Raw genomic sequence first — 20,416 nt, 5'->3', positions numbered from 1 at the left:
AGCAGCTACTGATAGCCTTATCCTCCATGAATTTGTCTCTGAATTGCTTTCAGTCATCCAAGAGCTGAGCTGGGTAGATTAGAACCAAACCATTTTGCAATACAGCTGTGCCTTTTGTGATCTTCATGTGTGGAAGGCTGAGCTGTGTTGCAAAGTGCTTTGCTTCGATCTAGAGATCCGAGATGGTGCAACTGCATCATTACCGTTGCATGTGAAACTTGTAGGACCACAGCTGGGAAAATCAATTGTTTGATTACCCTGAAACCAATGTGAACAGTTAATAGCTGACCGACCTTAAAAAGAGGATTTCCAAAACAAATAGGAGTGAAAATAATTCCGCAGGGCATTATTAATCATGAATGCAATGCGGAACAACTCTGTCTGTTTATCTCGATTATATAAAAGTATGCAATCATTTTTTAAAAAAGAGAGAAAATGTCCAGCATTTCTGAAAACCCTGGAAAGAAGCGGTTATGTGTGTCATGTTAATGATTTGTGATGCCTAATGTAGTTGTTTTCACTCCTAGATACTTTGGAAATCATATGCTTTGCATAAGTAAAAAAAGATTAAAACACATTACAAATAGACCTGACTGGGCCTGGCACAGAGAACTCTCTAAAGGCATCCCTCCCCTTGAGGCACCTTCCACCAAAGCCAACTGATAACAACCTTCTGGCAACTGTAATACATGCCTCTGTCACCTCCAGGCAAAGCCAATGCAATGAACTCGACATGAGGATGAGGTTGCCATGTGTCAAGGGCTCCTTGGAGGTCTCTCTCTGTCTAAACCAGTAGCCAAGTCCAGACACAGACAAAGGAATTCTTTTCAAAGCTTTATTCTTCTTTTACAACTTAACAACTATACCGATTGCAACTAGATCTGAGCAGCAGAGTACCTATGCCCTAAGTTGGAACAGTTGGTGCCCGTTTGAAAGGGAATTACTGGCAGACCCCTGAACTTAAGGACTAGGGAGAGTACCTCCCCTTTTCCCTTGGAGCCTCTGGGCGCAGCCGTTGTTTGCGCGCCAACCTGGCACTTCACCTCCTTTCCGCACCCTCCATCTGGCGCCGCTCTCTGCGTCTGCGTCGCACATCCACCAAGTCTGCTATCTGTGCTCGGTCACTCCCTGGACTGCTAACTAAACTAGGAATGCTGGTGGGAGGAATCTCCATCAGCTGTTGGTCCTGGGAAAGAGGAGCGCGCTCCTCTCCCAGGAGCGACTGCTCTTCCTCAGAATCAGAACTACTCTGGGATTCTATGGGCTCAGTGTCCACCCTGACACCATGTTTGAAAGCTGCAGGAGGTGCAAAATCCCTCCCAAAGTGGGCAGGCCACCAGAAGTTCATTACACTGGTGCTCGGAGGTCCACAGTTGTTTCCACTTCTTGGTCCCAGAAATTGCTTACTTTCTTCTTCCCTCCCCATCACTTTTCCTTTTATGCTGTGTCTCCAAGAGCACATGCTGTTATTTTAAATTGCAAACTGCTTTGGCTGCTTTGGCAGAAAGAAGTGTAATAAAACGAACAAAAAATAACAATTCAAAGGGATTAAGCTACAACCCATAAAACTCTAAATGTTAGACCCAACATACCTTTACAGACTTCCTAAGTAGGGAGCTGCCTTATACTGTGTTAGAGCATCAGTGTATCTAGCCCAGTATTATCTACACTGGCACTCCAGGGTTTCAGGCAGGGGTCTTCCCCACCCCCACCCGGAGATGTCCAACCCACAGTGATGGTCCAGGCTTTGGAGGGCCTTGGGCAGGACCCCCTCCATGCCCCCCCCCTCAGTGAGTTTCCCTTCTCAATGCCATTGTCACCAGCTGCCTTCGCTCCTCATCCTCTTTCTCATCATTGTTTCCTGGCAGGAAAAGAGCCAGAGAGCAAGCAGGAAGCGGCATCTCCTGCTCCTCCTTCCCACCACCACCGTTGTCTGGCCCAGAGCGAAAGGCAGGGGAACAAGCAGGCTGCAAAGTTGAAGAAGTCCAGGGGGCTCTTGTCAGTGGGCCCCCGCCGGGATGCAGGCCCTCGACAGGAGCCTGACATGCCTGCCCTTGACGCAGGCCCCGCCCACCCAGTTATGATCTCTGAGATGCAAGCTGATCCAGCCCTGCCGTTAGGCAGACTGAGGCAGAGGCCTCAGGCAGGGGATGCTGGTCTGTGTGGGGCTAGTGGTGGCAGCCCCCTGGCCATGCCTCCTTAGCCCCTCAGCTCTATCCCTCTGTCAGGGGAAAGAACCGCGTGTGCCATTCCGCACCCCCTAAACTAGTCTAGTGCTTTCAGGTGCGCTGGAGGCTCTTGGCCTCTCACCATCGCTGAAGTACGGTTCAATTGCCAGTCCAGTTAGCTTCGGTTAGACATCTACAGATTGTGTAAAATCCATTCTTTCTGCATTTTGCAGATTGTCTGGTGCCTTTTGTTCTGCCATCTACTCATAATTGGAATTGGGTTTTTTAAAATTTCTAAATTTGCACAAATTTGCGCTTGCAAAAATGCGCAAATTCCCCCAAATGTGCATTTTTATGCTTTACCTATGGGGGAAATGTGCATTTTCAGCTGGTTTTAATATTTTCCCCATATTTTTCCATGACTAAATTTGCATGAAATTCTAGAAAGTTAGAAAACCAGCCTGCAAGTCCGCAGCATCCATGTCACTTGGGGGTGGGGGTGGGGGAGTGATGGTCCATTGCAGAAACCATGGGTCAGATGTATAAAAAACTTAATTTGATTCCGTTGTGGATTTCTCTAGCTTCGGTACATGACATGGGATGGAACCTGCCATCTTCTCCTTTGCACCAAAATGCCTTGGGCTGGCTCTGACCAAGGGCTCCCTCCTAAGCTGATTTGGACGATATGGGCATCAAGAGAGGTGTGGCACCCTCTCCCACTAAAAACGTGGTGAACTCTGAGACTGGGCACATTTGTTTGTATGGCCTGCCTGTTTGGGTCAGTCCTCGGAAGAGGCTGTGGTGAAGCTAGGTAATTTTAGACCCTGAACTGAATGGTCTTATGGGAGCCCCTTTTAGATAGCCATGTGTATGACTTTTAATTGTGAAGCATGCAACCACCATTTTTCATCTCCCCTCCCCACCATCCCATCCACCACAGCTGCACTTACATGCCCAATACATTAGAGGAAAGGGGCCGTGGCTCAGTGATAGAGCATCTGCTTTGCATGCAGAAGGTCCTAGGTTCATAGAACCATAGAATAGTAGGGTTGGAAGGGGCCCATAAGACCATCGAGTCCAACCCCCTGCTCATTGCAGGAATCCAAGTCAGAGCATCCCTGACAGGTGGCTGTCCAGCCTCGTCTTGAATGCCTCCAGTGTGGGAGAGCCCACCGCCTCCCTAGGTAACTGGTCCCATTGTCGTATTGCTCTAACAGTCAGGACGTTTCTCCTGATGTTCATCTGGAATCTGGCTTCCTGTAACTTGCGTCCATTATTCCATGTCCTGCACTCTGGGATGATCGAGGAAAGATCCTGGCCTTCCTCTCTGTGACAACCTTTCAAGTACATGAAGAGTGCCATCATATCTCCCCCCAGTCTTCTCTTCTCCAGGCTAAACATACCCAGTTCTTTCAGTCTCTCCTCATAGGGCTTTGTTTCCAGTCCCCTGATCATCTTTGTTGTAGGGATGTTGGCGAATTCTGCCATGGACCCCAATAGGGCCGGATTCCAATTGGGGTCCGTGGCGGAACAGAGCACTCACCTCCGCACCCCTCCGGAATCCGTCCAGGCTGACTCCTCCACGTGGTGATCCTGCAGAGCCGGCCGCCAGCTCCGCAGTGCTGTCGATATGGCTGGCCGCCATTGCCGTGCCGTATCGCTGTGCTAAGTCTGGACGCAAATGGCGTCCACTACGCCATTTGCGTCCCTGTTTTTTCACGCGATAGGCTATGCAAATATCTACATAAATATAATTTGCAAATCCTATCCGTGAATACATGTATGCAAATGGCGTAGTGGATGCCATTTGTGTCCGGACGTAGCACAGCGATATGACATGGCAATGGTGGCTGGCCGTATCGCCAGCGCTGCGGAGCTGGTGGCCGCCTCTGCAGGATCACCACGGAGCAGAGCTGGCCTGGATGGATTCCGGGGGGAGGGACGGATCGCATCCCCCCTGTGGACCGCCCCAGCCAGAACGGGGTAAGTGATCCGCCCACCCCTACTTTGTTGCCCTCCTCTGAACCCTCTCCAGTTTGTCTGCATCTTTCTTAAAGTGTGGTGTCCAAAACTGGACACAGTACTCCAGATGAGGCCTAACCAGTGCTGAGGCCTTAACAGTACCCCCCATCTTGTAACTGTGCATTTGGTTTCTTTTTCCTAGGTGCAGAACTTGGCATTTATCCCTCTTAAATTTCATTCTGTTGTTTTCTGCCCAGTGCTCCAGCCTATCAAGATCACTTTGAATTTTGTTTCTGTCTTCCAGGGTACTAACTATCCCGCCCAATTTTGTGTCGTCTGCAGATTTGATAGGCATTCCCTGCACTTCCATATTTCCAGGTAGGCTAGAAAAACCCCTTCCCGAAACCCTAGAGAGTGGCTGCTGCCAGTCAGTGTTGACAATACTGGGCTAGATGGACTGATAATCTGACTTGGTGTAAGGCAGCTTCCTATATTCCTAAAATGAACATACACCCGTATGCTAACCCGGATTAAAGAAAGAAACTTTCAGAGCTTTGCAATTTAAACTCGTGGAAATCCTCACATTTCGTGACTACAGGAATAAAATGGGAGTTTGCTTCCACTGCCCTGATGCTAAACGCATATCCATGGCAATAAGCACCGTTTGTTGTAGAAAAGGATGATATATACTTTAAAGGAGAAATAGTAAAATGAGCATCTGTAAACATGCACGTGCCCAGTTGGCTGCCCCCTAACGTTAAACATGTTTTAAAAAATAAAAGAAAAATAGGAAAGGATACTGTGGGGAGCAGTCTCAGCCATGGTACGCCCCTGAGTACCCATGCTGGCTCAGGTGCTGACATGGGGCCTGTTAGGGTAGAATCCAATGTTAGTCCTACGTAGAGTAGACCCATTGAAATGAATGAGACTTGGGTTAGCCATGACTGACCTAAGTCCCATTCATTTCAATGGGCCTACTCTACATAGGTAACATTGAATTCTACCCTTTGCCACTGCTACCTCACCTAGATGGTAATTTGGGGGCCCCCTGGTTTGCAGGAGCCCTGGGCCAGATAGACACTAGTCCTTTTTACTGGTACGGAAGTGCACTGATAACTACTTTTCTGGTGTTATTTCCCACTTTTTCTTCCGTATTATCCAAAATACTGCAACAAATGTCATTGCGTATGCTGTGAGGTATAAATGCACAAGAGGAATGGAGCACATGATGGGATCGTATCAATACGACATGAGGTGTAGATCTGGCCCTGACCCCCATCCCTAGTTGCACCACTGGGAAGAGGAGGAGGCAGTGTTAATTCATTTGAAGAAACGTCATTTTGTTCTGCTGGGGAGAGGGGTAGGAGGGCTGCTTTTGACCCTCGTCTGAGTGCTTTGGATGGAGGGGAGTGGGAAAGAGCGAGATAAATACAATTGAAATCAATTCTTCTTTGAAGCTAAGGTAGGCCTTGCCATGGCCAGAAATTGGGGCGGGAAACCACCCAGCAACCCCAAGTTCATCACGCTGAGCTTCTGGGGGGACGAGCGGCATCCAACCGCAACGAGGACCAGAGAACGTACCTCAGAAAGCACGACTGGATGAGAACATCTGGCACCATTCAAGAGTGGTGCTCCCTGAGGGAACGCTCTCTGACTGGAAATGATGCTGACAGGGGAGAGGGAAATGGAGGGAAGGGGATGCCCTGCCAACCGTTGCTGTGGTGCCGCATGGAGGCAATTGCTGAGGGGGCACCCCCCACCCCGTAGGCCTCATGGCTTTCCCTGCCCCGATGAGTGACAATTGCTGGGGTCGAGGATTGGAAAAACATCATAAAAATAGCAAAGCGCCTCCAAACCATAATTAATAACAAGCCTCAAAGAGCGTGAAATAAATCAGTAGGTAAATGATAGGCCTTGACGAGGCTGGAAAACAAACCTTGGCATTTTTCAAGGCCAATTGCAGCCTGCGCCCTCCCTCCTCCTGCTTTAAATTAAAGATTTTCCTTCCAAATTCCCAAGGTTTCTCTCTCTCTCCCCTCCCCTCCCCTCCCCCCTCTGCAGCACCCCGGCCACTTCTAAATAAACTAGGCTAGTTTCACAAATGTGAACTTTTACTTGCCAGGGTTATTCAGAAGTTGCTGAATGGCTAAGGCTGAACACGGTGCGCGTATGGCGCATTCTGAAAAGGCCACATTCCTGACACCTTCTAGAGTAGACCAACACTACTGCCCAAGCAGGAGATGGTAGAGAGCGAGAAAGTGGATGACAAGGATCGCTAGGCATTCTTGTAGTAGTGCAGGGTGCTCAGTTCAAGCCAAAACCACTTCTTGAGAAGTCAGTGTGCCAGTTAGACGAGGGAGGAGCTGTGAAGGTTGCAAAGTTTGGAAATTTGAAGCGAAAGGGTTGGCCAACTGAGAACATAAGAAGAGCCCTGCTGGATCAGACCAGGGGCCCATCTAGTCTGGCATTCTGTTCACACAGTGGCCAAACAGCTGCCCATGGGAAACCCACAAGCAGAACATGAATGCAACAGCACCCTCCCACCCATGTTCCCCAGCAACTGCTGTACATAGACATACAGCCTCTGGTGCTGGAGGTAGCACACAGCCATCAGGACAAGTAGCCATTGATAGCCTTCTCCTCCAGGAATCTGTCTAACCCCCTTTTAAAGCCATCCACATTCATGACCATCGCTACATCTTGTGGTAGCTAATTCCATTGTTAGGGGAGGAATTGTGCACTGTGTGAAGAAATCCTTTTTATCTGTTCTGAATCTCCCACTAATCAGCTTCGTGGGATGACCCAACCAGGTTCTAGTATTATGAGAGAGGGAGAAAAATGTCTCCCTATCCACATCCTCCACACCATGCATAGTTTTGTACACCTCTATCATGTCTCCCTTTACTGATATTTTCTCCAAGCTAAACAATGCCAGGTGTTGTAACCTTCCCTCCTCCTACAGGAGTTGTTCCAGTCCTGTGATCATTTTAGGTGCCCTTTTCTATCAGTTTCTGAAAACCATCACTTTCTCCATAGGCTCTTGGGCCATGCTGTCTCCTTGGACTTCCTACGTGTGTAGTTGCTGGACCTATCTCAAAAGCATTCTTCTTCTTTGATAAAAAGCTTCCACACTGTACAACTCTTCAGGTTCATGAATGTGCATTCTTAGTATTCATGTCCATGTGCGCGTGCTAGAGCCAAGATGCACTGACCTCCTGCTTGGGGATTAGGCTCAGGGAAGGGAGCTGAATGCTGAAGAAATGACAACTGTAGCAACTCATGTCAACAGCATTTTCATAAGGCGTCTTTTCCCCAAAGGCATAACTATGAACTATTATAATTACCAGGGGCACAGGTGCCAGAAAATTAGGACTGTCTCTGTTAAATTGGGACACACTGGTGGGTAGACTAACTGGCCCAGCAGGCCTCCAACTTCTAACGCTGCCTTCTCCATCTCCTCTTTCCCGCCTAACAGAACCTCCTGGTCCTAGGCCCTGGGTGAGCCTTCTGTCCCTTCTTCATTTTCCTCTTGACCCTCAGGGGGCACATTCCCATTCTGGGTGGAGGTTGAAGGCCAAAGCCGGCAGTGCCAAAAATACCAGAACACCCCGGCGTGTTTTAGTTTAAAGCTCATAATGCCAGGAACTCAGCCTTAGGAGAGGCATTTCAACATTTTAGAATGGAAAAACTGCTCAAAAGCCAGGAAACCACCAAATGATTGTCAATTGGGAGAAACGGGGCATGGCCGTCTGGAGAACTAGGCAGGCCAGATTTGGCCCACGGCCTGAGGTTCAACACCCCTGCTCTAGCTCTTGTTTGTTGTTTTGCTTTCATTCAATTTGTGAACAGTTGACCTTCCCCTTTGGCCTCTCCAGGCCTCATCCTTGTCTTCTTCTACAACCTTCTTGCCCCAGTCAGGGGTTCCCAAAGACTTACCTATACTGTTGCCTCGTATCACATCTCCCTGCATTTGTCTCTCGGAGTTTGGTTGCTAGGACTCTGATAATTTTGAGGAAAAGAATAAAGTTTGCCTGGAAGAGAAAGAAAGAGAGAAAAAGGTAAAAAGGAGTGCTAATGGATGAGAGATCATGAAATCCATCTTCAGCTTCTGTTATATGAAGGGTTGGTTGTTAATCATCCGCCTCAGGCTACTGGAAAAAGGTTTCCTGACAGCTTCTGACAACAAGTTGGAAAGCAAAGGAGAAAGTGGACAGTCTTTTGTAAACCACCCAGAGAGCTTTGGCTATTGGTGGTATAGGAATGTAAACAACAACGACAACAACATAAGGACAAGATTCATGAAGCAGCGTGTCTGTGCCTTTCAGAGTCCCTTGCCCTCTTTTGTGACCTTTAGTTCCTGTTCACCTGCTCCCAGCAGAAAATTAGCATTTTCATTATGTCTGTCTCTATCTAGAGGATTGCCTGATAGCAGGAACCAAAGTAGTCCACAAGTAATTGTCCGGAGGGAAACAGTTCTGGGGAACACCAACAAAGGAAGAGAAACAGAAACCCAGACTCAGCGTCAGAGGTTAACATGGTCGGGCACATGCCAAGGCCCAAGGGCTGGCAATGGTTCCACCACCAATGGATGAAAGGGAGAGGGGTGAGCCTATTGTAGTCCCCCACAAACCCAGTCGGTCTCTTGAAACCCTTCGATCTCAGATGGACAAGGAACCCCGCACCCCACACTGAGAAATGGGATGTCAACGCAGAAGCTCCTGCAAAGACCTAACCAATAGCCCTATGGATGAGCTGTCGTACTGTGGTATTTTTATAATAATTATTATCAATTTTATTTTTTAGGAATTTTGTTGTTGTTGTTTGGTTCTATGACTGTAAACCACCCCGAGGGCATTTGCCAGTTGGGTGGAATACAAATCAAACAAACAAACAAACAACTAATTAAATAAAGATCATTTTCCCATCATAACTTCATTTTGTCCCATTTCTGCATTGGTTTGCACTTTTTAAAGTCTGCACAAGAATTTGTGGGCATTTTCATCCACAATTCTCGAATAATATATATTTTTAATCCAATTTCGCCTAACAGAATGCATTTCTTTAGGTTATTTCCATGAATATATGCATTTTTGTGTCTAGTTTCTCCTCATGTACACATTTTTGTATGTATTCCTTGACTAGAGGGCTGCATTGCAAAATTCAAAAGGTGAAAATTAGGGGCGTAATTCCTTGTCAGCACTGAATTAGGTCTCCATCCATCAGTTCCCTTGCTGGTAGCTCAGGCATGGGGATTCCCTCCCCCTCTGCACATTAGAAGCCGCAATCGGCCAGGATCACACCACGTTCCTTAGAAATGGGTGGGGTGAGGGACGACAACTGAGAAATCTGGCAGGATTAGAAGAGCAAACTGCCAGGCTCCACAAGCCTTTAAATTTATAGTTCAATTACGAGAAGACAATGAGTTGGACTGGATTAAGATTTGCTGTTCTGCAGAAAAAATTCCCTGGCAATGCCCAAAATCTCCTATTCAGTGTATAAATGGAGGCTGTGGTATGTCTCATGTTTAGTTTCTGTGGGCACATTGGTATTGCATGCTTGGCTGCTTTCTTAATTCCCCGGTGGGCCTGTTGTCTTTCTTTCTGTCTTTCTTTTAAAGAATAGAGTTCTTTTCCCTTGCAGTTTCAGGAGCTAAGGTGCTCCAAAACCCTCCTGAATGTTGGTAGTCTCAACTTCCTTTCACTGCCAGCTTTTGCTTGCACATTGCAGGGTGGGGTGGCAGTGGGTGAGGGGAGAAGGAAAATGCTTTTGCAGTGAAGCAGGAAAACTAACGCTGAGGTTTCTTTGCTCTATCAAGCCAAGAGAGTCTGCCCAGAGCTGGGCTGTTTTGCACTGGGAACAAGTTATGCAAATAGATGCAAGATGTTCACATCGTCATGTACTTATCTTCTCAATGACGCTTTTGCTGTTCGAACTTCTGTAGAATTTGTAGCAAGATTATGTAGCATGGAGAGGGGGAAGGATGGTACTCAGTGGCGGAGGACGTGCTGTGAGTGCGGTAGCTCCAAGGTCCAGTCCCCAAAGCCACCAGCTAACAGAATAAGGCTCGCAAGGAGTTGGAAAGAGCAAGATCCTGTGCCTGAGACTAGGCATGGGTGGATCTGAGAGCCAGTGTGATGTAGTGGTTAGTGTTGGACTGGCACTCAGGAGATCCGGGTTCTAGTCACTATTTGGCCATGAAGCTTGCTGGGTGATTTCAGGCCAGTCACTGAGTCTCAGCTGAACCTACCCCACAGGGTTGTTCTGAAGATAAAATGGAGAGGAGGGGGAGGATTGAGCTGCCTTGGGCTTATTGTAGGAAAGGCAGGAAATAACAACAACAACAACAACAACAACAATAGTCAATCTTGGTTTCTCCTGATTTCTCATTTCTCCAATCTTATGTTCTGTTCTTCATCCCAAACATGGAGAGTTTTCCAATCTGAAATTCGGTTCATCCTGAACTCTGAGAATTTATTTTAAAAGGTGACTTCAAAATTGATATGCATTTGTGTGTGCATTGCTCTTAATGCATGCATTAGGCAATTTTGTGTAATATACATGCAATTGCAAGCAATTTTTCTAATAGAATGCGTTCTTGAATGTTATTCTTACGAATCTATACATTTTTGGGTGCAATTTTCCCTAATCCATGCATTTTTGTATGCATATTTTTTAATTGGAGAACTCCATTGCAAAATCCAGAAAAGGGTGAATTTCGAAGGACAAATGAGTTTAACTGCATATACCGGTTTGAAAATATGAAATTAAGGAACTTTCCAGTAAAAATGCAAACCATACAAATTTCCCCCCTGCCTCTGCTGGAGACCTGGGAGATGCACTGTCAGTCTGGGTGGACAGTACTGGGCCAGATGGAGAAATGCTATGACGTGGTATAAAGGCAGCTTCCTGTGTGAGCTGGAGCAGGCTAAAAGACTGAGCTGTAAATCCTCAGCTCAGTGTTTGTCCCTCTGTGCTCTTAGGCAAGCCTCATCCTCTGCTCCTTCTTCTGCGATATCAGGCTGTTAATTCTGACCTACCTTACAGGGATGTTGTGAAGGTCAGACCAACATAACGTATGCAGATTCTCAGCAACATTGTGCTAATGCAGAGCATTGCTATTAGCACTGTAGTTCAACATTCATTTCATGCAAAAAGCAGAGGCAAGAGGGGAGAAACAATTGTTGACAGAACTGGGAGCAAAGCCCTGCTTTGCATGCAGAAAGCCCCAGGTTTGATCCCTGGCATCTCCAAGTAGGGCTGGAAAAATCCTGTCTGAAACTCTGGAAAGCCATTGCTGCCAGTCAGCGTTGACGATACAGGGCCCGATGGACTGATGGTTTTGTACATTCCTATGCTCAAAAGGGGGAATGAAAATTCTGCATTGATGGGAGCCTGAGATCTGTGCCAGGATGCACTGAATTCCACAGGGGCAGATCAAACAAATTAAAACCAGTGTGCGTAGACTTGTGAAATTAATTCTACTTCTGCCGCTCATGTGCTGGAGTGTTTACTTATTACATCTGTAACCTGCTTTCCCTCTCTCTCGGAACTCAAGGCACCATACTCTGGATTCCCAGATGGTCTGACTATCATGGTAATAAAGATTTCTGAAGACATTTGAGTTGCCCCAATTCTATATTAAGCATATTGTGAGATTAAGACATTATGTCCTTTAGGAAAGCATACCATTACACACTTGCTTTAAAAGCTGTTGAGGGACATGATATTGAAGAGGAAATGAATAAACCAAGGATGGGGAACCTTTTTCCTGATGAGGTCTCCGTTATCTCGGTCAAAACCTGTCAGAGTCTGCCATCCAGTGATGAGTGTGGCTGGAGACCAAAGTGGGTAGAGTCAGAGCCCAAAGTGGGTGGAGTCAGAGCCAAAGTGGGCAGTAGCTGAAAAGTGGGCGGGGTTTGCAATGCGGACCAAGATCTACATAAAACTAGGCCGTATGTAACCTTCAGGCTGGAGGTTCCCGACCCCTGGAATAAACCTTCAGCCATACATCAAACTTGAGTGGGGCAGAGGGGAGTAGGCAAAGATCCTTGTTCCAAAACAGGGATGATGCAACCACACTGGTGTGTCCCAACATCTGTGAAATCCTGGGAGCTTTGCAAGGCTATTTTTTTACAGCTTAAAGAAACTTCAGGTGGGAGCTTATAATGTTATTGGGTGTGCCACACTTCTCATTCACCTGCCAGGCACCCCTCCCACTGGAATATGGCAGATGATGGGCCCTTCTGAGCCATGGGGACCTTGTCAGCTGCCTGAGGATGCCAACCCTTGACAGCTCTGAGATGGGTGTCTAGGTCAAAATGATTCCTGATACAATACATAAAATAGTCCCTTCTCATAGAAAGCTACCACATTAAGGAGTTCTTCCTTCCTTTCTGACATGCTCATTTTCTATGTGCAGGGAAATTGTAAATGGATGAACATTCACCCATATGAGAGCTTTCACCCTCAGGCTGAAGTGATACAGCCCAGACTTAGGTTGACCTCCTCAGGGAGAAGCAAGCCTGAGATCTTGGCTCTGGTTAATGTTCCAAAGGATATTAAACATGCTCATTAGCCCTGTCGCAATAACCCAAGAGAGTGTTTACTGGATGAATGAGTAAACTGTAACTCCCCCAAATGGTTTCCCCATGGCGGTAAATCATTCCTTCTATTTCCAATGTTCAGCGACGAGTGCCGTTGCTTACGCAGCCAAAACACTATCATCCAAGCAAGGGAAAGGCTTGGGAAAACCCCAAAGTTTGCAGAAGTTAAAAAAAAATCTTTAAGAAAACCCTCCCTAAGGGGAGGCATCCCCTCAAACACCACAGCGGAGACTGAACTTGTTCAATGACCAGAGAATTCTAACTTTTGGGGGAAATGGGAACGGAATATCTAGAGTGGCTGGGTGACCAGCCAGATGGGTGATTAATAAATTTAATAATAATAAAATAAAAATATCTTGAAGATGAGGACTCTGTGCTGTAACATTTTGTCGCAGGCCCACTTGTATATAATAACAGACTAAATAATTGATCATCTGCTACTGTTACATGGCCCCCCACCACTACCACCTGGGACAAGACCCTTCTTCCTGCCTAACACTTGCGCCAGGCCTGATGTTTGCTCCGTTCCCAGTAATTTCAACTGTCTACACTCAAAGTCCCCATTTCTCCTTCCTCTTGTCTCTCCCAGTCCCAGTCTCTCCTACTCACCAACATAGCTGCAAGGATAGGCACCTGAACAATCCATTTGAAGTAGCCGGCACTTAGATCCCAGCACCTGCAAAAAGACAGACAGTGTCAAGGCCCCATTACAGGCAATGTTCAGTTTTCTGCTGCTCAGCAGTGGGAAACACCTGGGCATCTCTCTTTGCTACCTAGGGATGTTACAGAATTCCGCCATGGACTCCAATGAGGCCGGATTCTAAAGAATCCAGCCCCTCGGAGTCCGTGGCGGAACGGACCACCCACTTCTGCCATCCCGCGAAGTTGCCCCGGAACGGATCCTACCTGCCACTGGCCAGTCCGGTCTGTCCGCTACAGTTGTGCAGAAGCAAATGGTGTCCGGCGTAGCGGACGCCATTTGCGTCCCTTTTCTTTGCAGTAATAGGCTACGTAAATATTTACGTAGCCTATCACGGCAAAGAGAAGGGACACCATTTGCGTCCCAGTGGTCGGGAGTCCGCCAGCTGCCGGAGTTGGCCGGCAGCTCCGCAGACTTGCCACAGAGTGGAGCCAGCCCGTGAGGATTCCGGTGGGGAGGGAGGGATGGATCGCCACCCCCCCACGGACCCCCGCGGACTCCAGGTAAGGGGGTTTCGTACATCCCTATTGCTACCTGTTTATTTGGGGGCATCATCAAAATGATAGGCCCAACCTGTCATAGGCCCAACCTGTCATAGGGCAGGGGCAGTAGCTCAGTGGTAGAGCCCCCGCTTTGCATGCAGAAGGTCCCAGGTTCGATCCCTGGCATCTCCCAGTAGGGCTGGAAAAACACCTGCCTGAAAAACTAGAGAGCCATGGCTGCCAGTCAGTGTTGACAATACTGGGCTAGATGGACCTCGGCATAAGGCAGTTTCCTATGTTCCTAACCATCCCCTGAGCATTGTGTGAATTGGTCTATTTCTAGTCCACTGGGTCGGGATGGTCAGGAAGCATGAAAGCTGGCAGATAACTCAGTTCTGATCTGTACAGCAGTCTGGGACCCAGAATACCAAAAATGCCAGCATCTTTTAGGGATGGTCAAACTCTCTTTCCCCCGACCACCAATTGTTTGGTGGTTTCCTGGCATTGTGCAATTTTCCCCCATTCGAAAAGGTCGAAATACCTCGTCTCCTGAGAGTTAGTTATGGGCAGGAAGAGTATTTCTGCTCAAATACGCTGGTAGCGTTGGTATTCTGCCGCTTTTGCCTTCTGCTGTGCCCAGCACTGGAAAGCGGCCCCGAGAGCTTCTCCAAAATGGAATGAAAGAGTTTCTGTACCGCTGTTATATCTTATGAAACCGGCTTTGCATGGACTGTATTACCAATACTTGATCATTAAACAAAAGGAGTTTGGTCATTCAATTTATTTTATGATTTGAGATAAATATTAGAAGGACCCAAAGATAGAATTTTTTAAAAAGAAAAAGACTGCTCAGACTTACTCTGTGTCTGCTAATGTTGCTCTTAAGCTAGCCCAGATTGTGACAAATACAGCAGGAAGTCCTAGAAAGAAAAAGAAGATGCACAAGTGAGCATCAACAGTTGCATCTCAGCATCACTTTCTCGGCAAGGGAGCCACAGCGGCATGGGAAAAGTCTCCCTCCCACCTGCCCATCCCCTCGCCCACCCCATTCTTTCCTTGTCACTCCCTGCATGGTCAAAATAAGCATCAAATGGATGTCGGCCGTTTGCAGTTGTGAGGCTTCACAAGAAAGCTTATACATTCAGGTGATGTTAAGGAATCAAGTTCAAACCCCCCCATTAGTATTACAGCAGTGAAGACCTAAAACACAGATATCACACACCCAGTTCAGAACCGTGGGTACCACCACCTGTTGTCAGCTCGTCAATCTGGATTCAGATCAGGACTCTTCTCCAGTTTGGTGCCAAGAACATCCCCACTCACCCCACTTATTATACGGGGATGGGCATCTATCACAGAATAAAACTGCCCTTTTCCTTTATGGCAACTATCTTTTCATTTTCTGTTGCAGCTTTCCCCGATCTGGTGTCCTTCAGATGTTTTGGACGACAACTTCCAGCAACCCTGACCATCATGGCCAGGGCTGATGGGAGTTGTTGTCCAACACATCTGGAGGGCGCCAGGTTGGGAAAGGCTGTTATATTGCACAAAACTCAAGGGCCCTTTAAATTTTAACCGAATGGCACAGGAGCTCCTTTTCCCATCACAGCCACTGTGGATACATTTACGTGATCAAAGCAATTGGATGGGGGCTCCTGAACTCAGCCCCATGGGTGTTGCTCAGTGGAACAAGCCGCACTCACACAGGTCAGGGTAACATTTCAAAGGGGCTCTTGAAAACGTTATGATCAATGGATAAAAACAGGAAAACGCAAGCTTGAGATTGCCACACAAAATTTAGGAATGATGTAGCGTTTAAGGTTGGCAGGAGCCCAGATAAACTGGATTGCTGTTAGGCAAATTAAGAAACCGCGTCAGCATTTAAGTACAAAACCACTCATGTCCACCCCTTGTTACCCTCGCTCTCCCAACCCTCCGTTGACACCCCTCCCCAAGTGTCAACATTTGCATTGTAATCTCCTTGGGGCAGGGACCTGGAGAGCTGCTGCTGCTGTCGCTTATATTGCACAGAGAGATGCGCACAGATGGCACTCCGTCGATCACGGCTGTTGAACCTCTTTCAGCCCAAGGGCTGAGGCCAGTTTGGGGGAAGCTCTGGGGGGCTGCATTCCAGTGGTGGGCGGAGCCAAAGGCAAAAGGGGCAGGGCCAACATACCGAAAAATTCAGCATATTTTTGCTTCAAGCTTTTACTGCCAGTAATTGAGCCTAAGGAGAGGCATTTCAAAAAGTGCTGTGCCAAAAATTTTGACTCTTCCTTTTTCAGCAGTGTGTGTGTGTGTGTGAGAGAGAGAGAGAGAGAGAGAGAGAGAGAGAGAGAGAGAGAGAGAGAGAGAATGAAAACTTTGGAGAAAGAAGGCTGGGAGAAGTGAGAATTTTGGAGAATTCTCTCTTGGGGAGGCAAATAGGGTTTCCATATACCTTTTTAAGTGTAGGGAATTCTTGACAGGTCTTCTTTCTATTTCGTATTTTGGTAAAAACACCCCCTGCACTTGCAGGATCCCAGGCCTCTTCTCCAACCCGGCAGTTCTTTCTGGACTCCCAGGAGACTATGTGACATCCCCTCTCCAATAGGCATTCAGGAAGAATGCCCAGCTGGTGAAGAAGTCTCAGCTCCTGGAAGTGCAGATTTGTTGTTTTTTTAAAGCAAAAAATAGACAGAAGGGCCCTCAAGAATCACCTACATTTTAAAAAAAAAGGTTAGTGGAAACCTGGTCCCCCTCCAAGGAGAAAATTCTCCCCCTCCCTGCCAAAGAGGCAGAAAAAACAATGCCTTTTTTGCAGGGAGAGAAAAAGTTCCCCCCAGTAGGGGGCAGGTTTCGGCGCAGCACTAATCTCAAACTCTTATAATGGGAGGAGCTGCACAAAAGCAGCTGGGGGACCACCAAAGGCTCAGTGAATCAGGGGAAAGGGGGTGGGGCCAGGGGAAGGAGGTGTGGCAATTGCGGGAACCCCAGAGGGGCGGATTGAGGCCCCATGAGAGCCGGGGCTGGCCTGCGGGCCTGCGTTTCAACAACCCTGTCACAGATGACATCTTTACATTATGTATGAATCCGTTTCACACATGTGTTCCCACGCTGCCAGCTTTCCATGGAACGGGACAAGCCCCACTGGGTGGTGCGGCCGCCGCCATTGACTTCTATAGTATCCACATTGTATGCGCTGTGCATCTCCAGTCCATACACACAGTGTGTACAATGCAGGTCCTATAAGGTCAGGTGATCTCAGCTCCAGCTGGCAAAGGGGAGGGAGGGGGCGCCTCGTTGTGGAGTTGCAATGGAGCTCTGCCCCCTTTCCCCACATTTGGAATGAACCACGGAAGCTACCAAGTGGCTGCACAGAGCAGGGGCGGGCAGACTTCATTCTTGCGGGATCGACTTCTTCTTCTTTTAAACTGGAACATCAAGATGTACGCTTAGGATTAAAGAATTCTTGAGACCAGGAAATTGGTTCCGAGAACCCGAACAGACTTCACAGTCCTTCCACCCCCAAATCACTCCCGCTTTGTCCAAACTCTCTTTGTTTCAACAGTATAATTTAGGGTGGGAGAGGTTCATTTTGTTGCTGCTGTTGTGAGAGCAATAGAGTTCAACGGCAGCATGTACAAGTATCCAGAAGCAAGGGCGCTCGTTGATTTCAGAGCACGGAAACAAACGGGTTTTAATAGCTCCTGAGGAAGGAAGGGAGCCTCCTGAAATGCGCCGAGCGCAACAAATTTTGTTTTCTTGAGCATCAGAGCTTGTCTCCCCCTTCTTCACCATTATTCATGGTGCCCTTTCCCTCTCCACCTCACACACCTGGGGGTCACAGATCCGTGCTGATCTACTGCAAACCAACCAGAGATCTACCCAGTGGACACTGGCGGCTCCAATCTCAGTGGGGAGGTGAATCTTCTCTGGGTTTCAGTCCGCACCTTGGACAGCTCCTTTAGAGTTCTGACTGGTTCTGATTGAAACTCAGAGCACATTCACCGCCTCATTGTCACTGGAGCCACCATCCTTCACTGCTCTGAGCCTGACCCGTGGAATATTGTGACCGATGCGCATTTCATAGAATCACAGTATCATAGAATAGTAGGGCTGGAAGGGGCCTACAAGGCCATCGAGTCCATTTGTTATCAGCACTCTTTTTATCCCCAGTGACTAGCCTGGGTTGTGACTGGGCTCTCTTGGTTCAGGACAATTTCCATGCAGGTTCCGGTAAAGCCCATTTACAATCTCCTTGGTAAAACAGTGACACTTGAAACATCCGTGCAGCCTGATTCGGTGTAAGTTTACTCAGAAGTAAGCTTGACTGTGCTGAACGGGGCCTGCACTCAGGTAAGTGTGCACAGGAATGCAGGCTTAGTTAAGCTTAGTTAGGGAACCTGCCTATTACAAAGCTTCAGAACACGTAGTCTAAGCTAATACAAGGAGAGAAGTAGGTATGTGAAAACATAGGAGCGCGTTTTGCATTTCCCCCGAGTGGAAGAAGAAGGCTGCAGTAGTCAGTCGTATTCCATAAAGCATGTAGTATGACCACTTCGTGTGAGTTCTTCATCTGAAATAGGGGCTGGGAATACATTGAAGTCACAGTATTCTGACCCTGGTGCTGGGACATTCAACGCACAAAGAACAGCCCTTGACTCTCCTGTGGCTATCGGGAAATGCTTCTGTTCTGGATTGTGAGCTTGCCTGAGACCACTTATGCTTCCCTGTACTTGCAAGGGATGTCAGAGAAATCCATTTGGGGGGTGGAGTTCGACGGGGGTTTCCTAGGCTCAGCCCCCTGACTTGGTTTCAGTTCCCGCTGTGGTGCCTGACTCCATCTGCAGTGAGTTGGGCCAGTTCAAGGACTTTCCGGGAATTTTGTGCATTTTTGGAAGGTCCTGCAACGTGTGCATATTTCTGAGCAAATTGCACAAATTGCTGCTGTAATTTGTGCAAATTCGGCCACAATTTGCCCAAATTGCCCACAAATTTATGCAGATTGCAGAACCTTAGCAAAACAAATGTACAAAAAGCTCCCAGAGTTTGAGGAACAGCCCACAGCTCAGCTCGCAGATGCAAAGGGAGTCGCACACGCTGCGGAATGCAGTTGAGCCGAAAAAGAATCGACGTTCCCAGCGACAGCCGGTACTTGCTGGCCCCAGCTTCTCGGTATCCCTTGTCAAAGGAAGCAGGAAGTGCTTCCTGGCCGGTTGGTTGAGGCAGCTTATGTCCAGAGCTTCTTGGTTGTGCTTCCTTTCACACTTGCCTCTGAACCGCCCCATCAGTCTCTTCCTTTGAATTCTGTGCAGTCTGATCTGCATTTGCTTGGCTTTCAGTCCAGCCAAAACATCTCTCTTTCCCTGTGATCCAGTGATGGTGTCTACCCCCTGGCTGGCTCCACTGATCCTCGTTGGCAGTTTGGCCCAGAAATGTCTGGGAGTTGGCAGCAGCGAAGATGCTGACAACAACAGTGTTGTTCAAAACAATTCAACCGAAGCAACTCTGGCTGTGATCCTGTGCATGCTTACTTCAGAGTAGGCCCACCAAACTCACTGGGACTTACTTCTGAGTAAAAATCAGTAGGATTGGGCTGAATTTCAACCAGAGGAGGTTAGTCACCCCAGCTCCAAAACTCTTCCAGTAGAGATGTGGCTGTCCTTCACACTGCTGTCATTTAGGCGCCTGCTAAAGACCTATTTATTTGTGCAGGCTTTGGGGTTATAGGCTACTGCTTTGTTTGTTTTTGATTGATTGGTTGATTGATTGATTTTGATTGATTGATTGGCTTTGGGGTTATAGGCTACTGCTTATTGATTTTGATTGATTGATTGATTGGCTTTGGGGTTATAGGCTACTGCTTATTGATTTTGATTGATTGATTGATTTTGATTGATTGATTGATTGATTGGCTTTGGGGTTATAGGCTACTGCTTATTGATTTTGATTGATTGATTGATTTTGATTGATTGATTGATTGGCTTTGGGGTTATAGGCTACTGCTTATTGATTTTGATTGATTGATTGATTTTGATTGATTGATTGATTGGCTTTGGGGTTATAGGCTACTGCTTATTGATTTTGATTGATTGATTGATTTTGATTGATTGATTGATTGGCTTTGGGGTTATAGGCTACTGCTTATTGATTTTGATTGATTGATTGATTTTGATTGATTGATTGATTGGCTTTGGGGTTATAGGCTACTGCTTTGTTTGTTTTTGATTGATTGGTTGATTGATTTTGATTGATTGATTGATTGGCTTTGGGGTTATAGGCTACTGCTTTGTTTGTTTTTGATTGATTGGTTGATTGACTGATTGTGTTGATGGGGCATTTTTTTCCTTTTGTTATATATTTGCAATTTTAGAGCCATGACGGTAAAATGTTATTTATTTATGTGGTGTCTTGTGTTTTGTATAGGTTGTGAGCCAGCCTGGGCTCTTTGTGAGGAAGGGTGAGATATAAACCAAAGGAATAAATTGTAATGCATGAAAATAAATGAATATTGAACTT

General features: G+C 47.2%; 1 protein-coding gene across 1 annotated transcript in view; it reads right to left on the bottom strand.

The window, feature by feature from the left end:
* Window positions 1-20,416, bottom strand: part of PTH1R (parathyroid hormone 1 receptor) — a 193,167-nt gene that overhangs the window by 8,399 nt on the left and 164,352 nt on the right. Inside the window, exons 8-10 of the mRNA XM_084859490.1 lie at window positions 14,775-14,835; window positions 13,343-13,409; window positions 8,067-8,161 (exon numbers count right to left, since the gene is read on the bottom strand). Coding sequence (XP_084715616.1) covers window positions 8,067-8,161; window positions 13,343-13,409; window positions 14,775-14,835 — 223 coding nt within the window. The remainder of the gene's footprint in view (window positions 1-8,066; window positions 8,162-13,342; window positions 13,410-14,774; window positions 14,836-20,416) is intronic.

Source organism: Heloderma suspectum, chromosome 5 (genome assembly GCF_057233095.1).
Source record: "Heloderma suspectum isolate Gila_16-S chromosome 5, 16-S_ref, whole genome shotgun sequence".
In the NCBI taxonomy this organism is placed as follows: domain Eukaryota; kingdom Metazoa; phylum Chordata; class Lepidosauria; order Squamata; family Helodermatidae; genus Heloderma; species Heloderma suspectum.
Note: the sequence above shows the minus strand (reverse complement) of the source record. Positions and strands in the feature narration are given on the sequence as shown.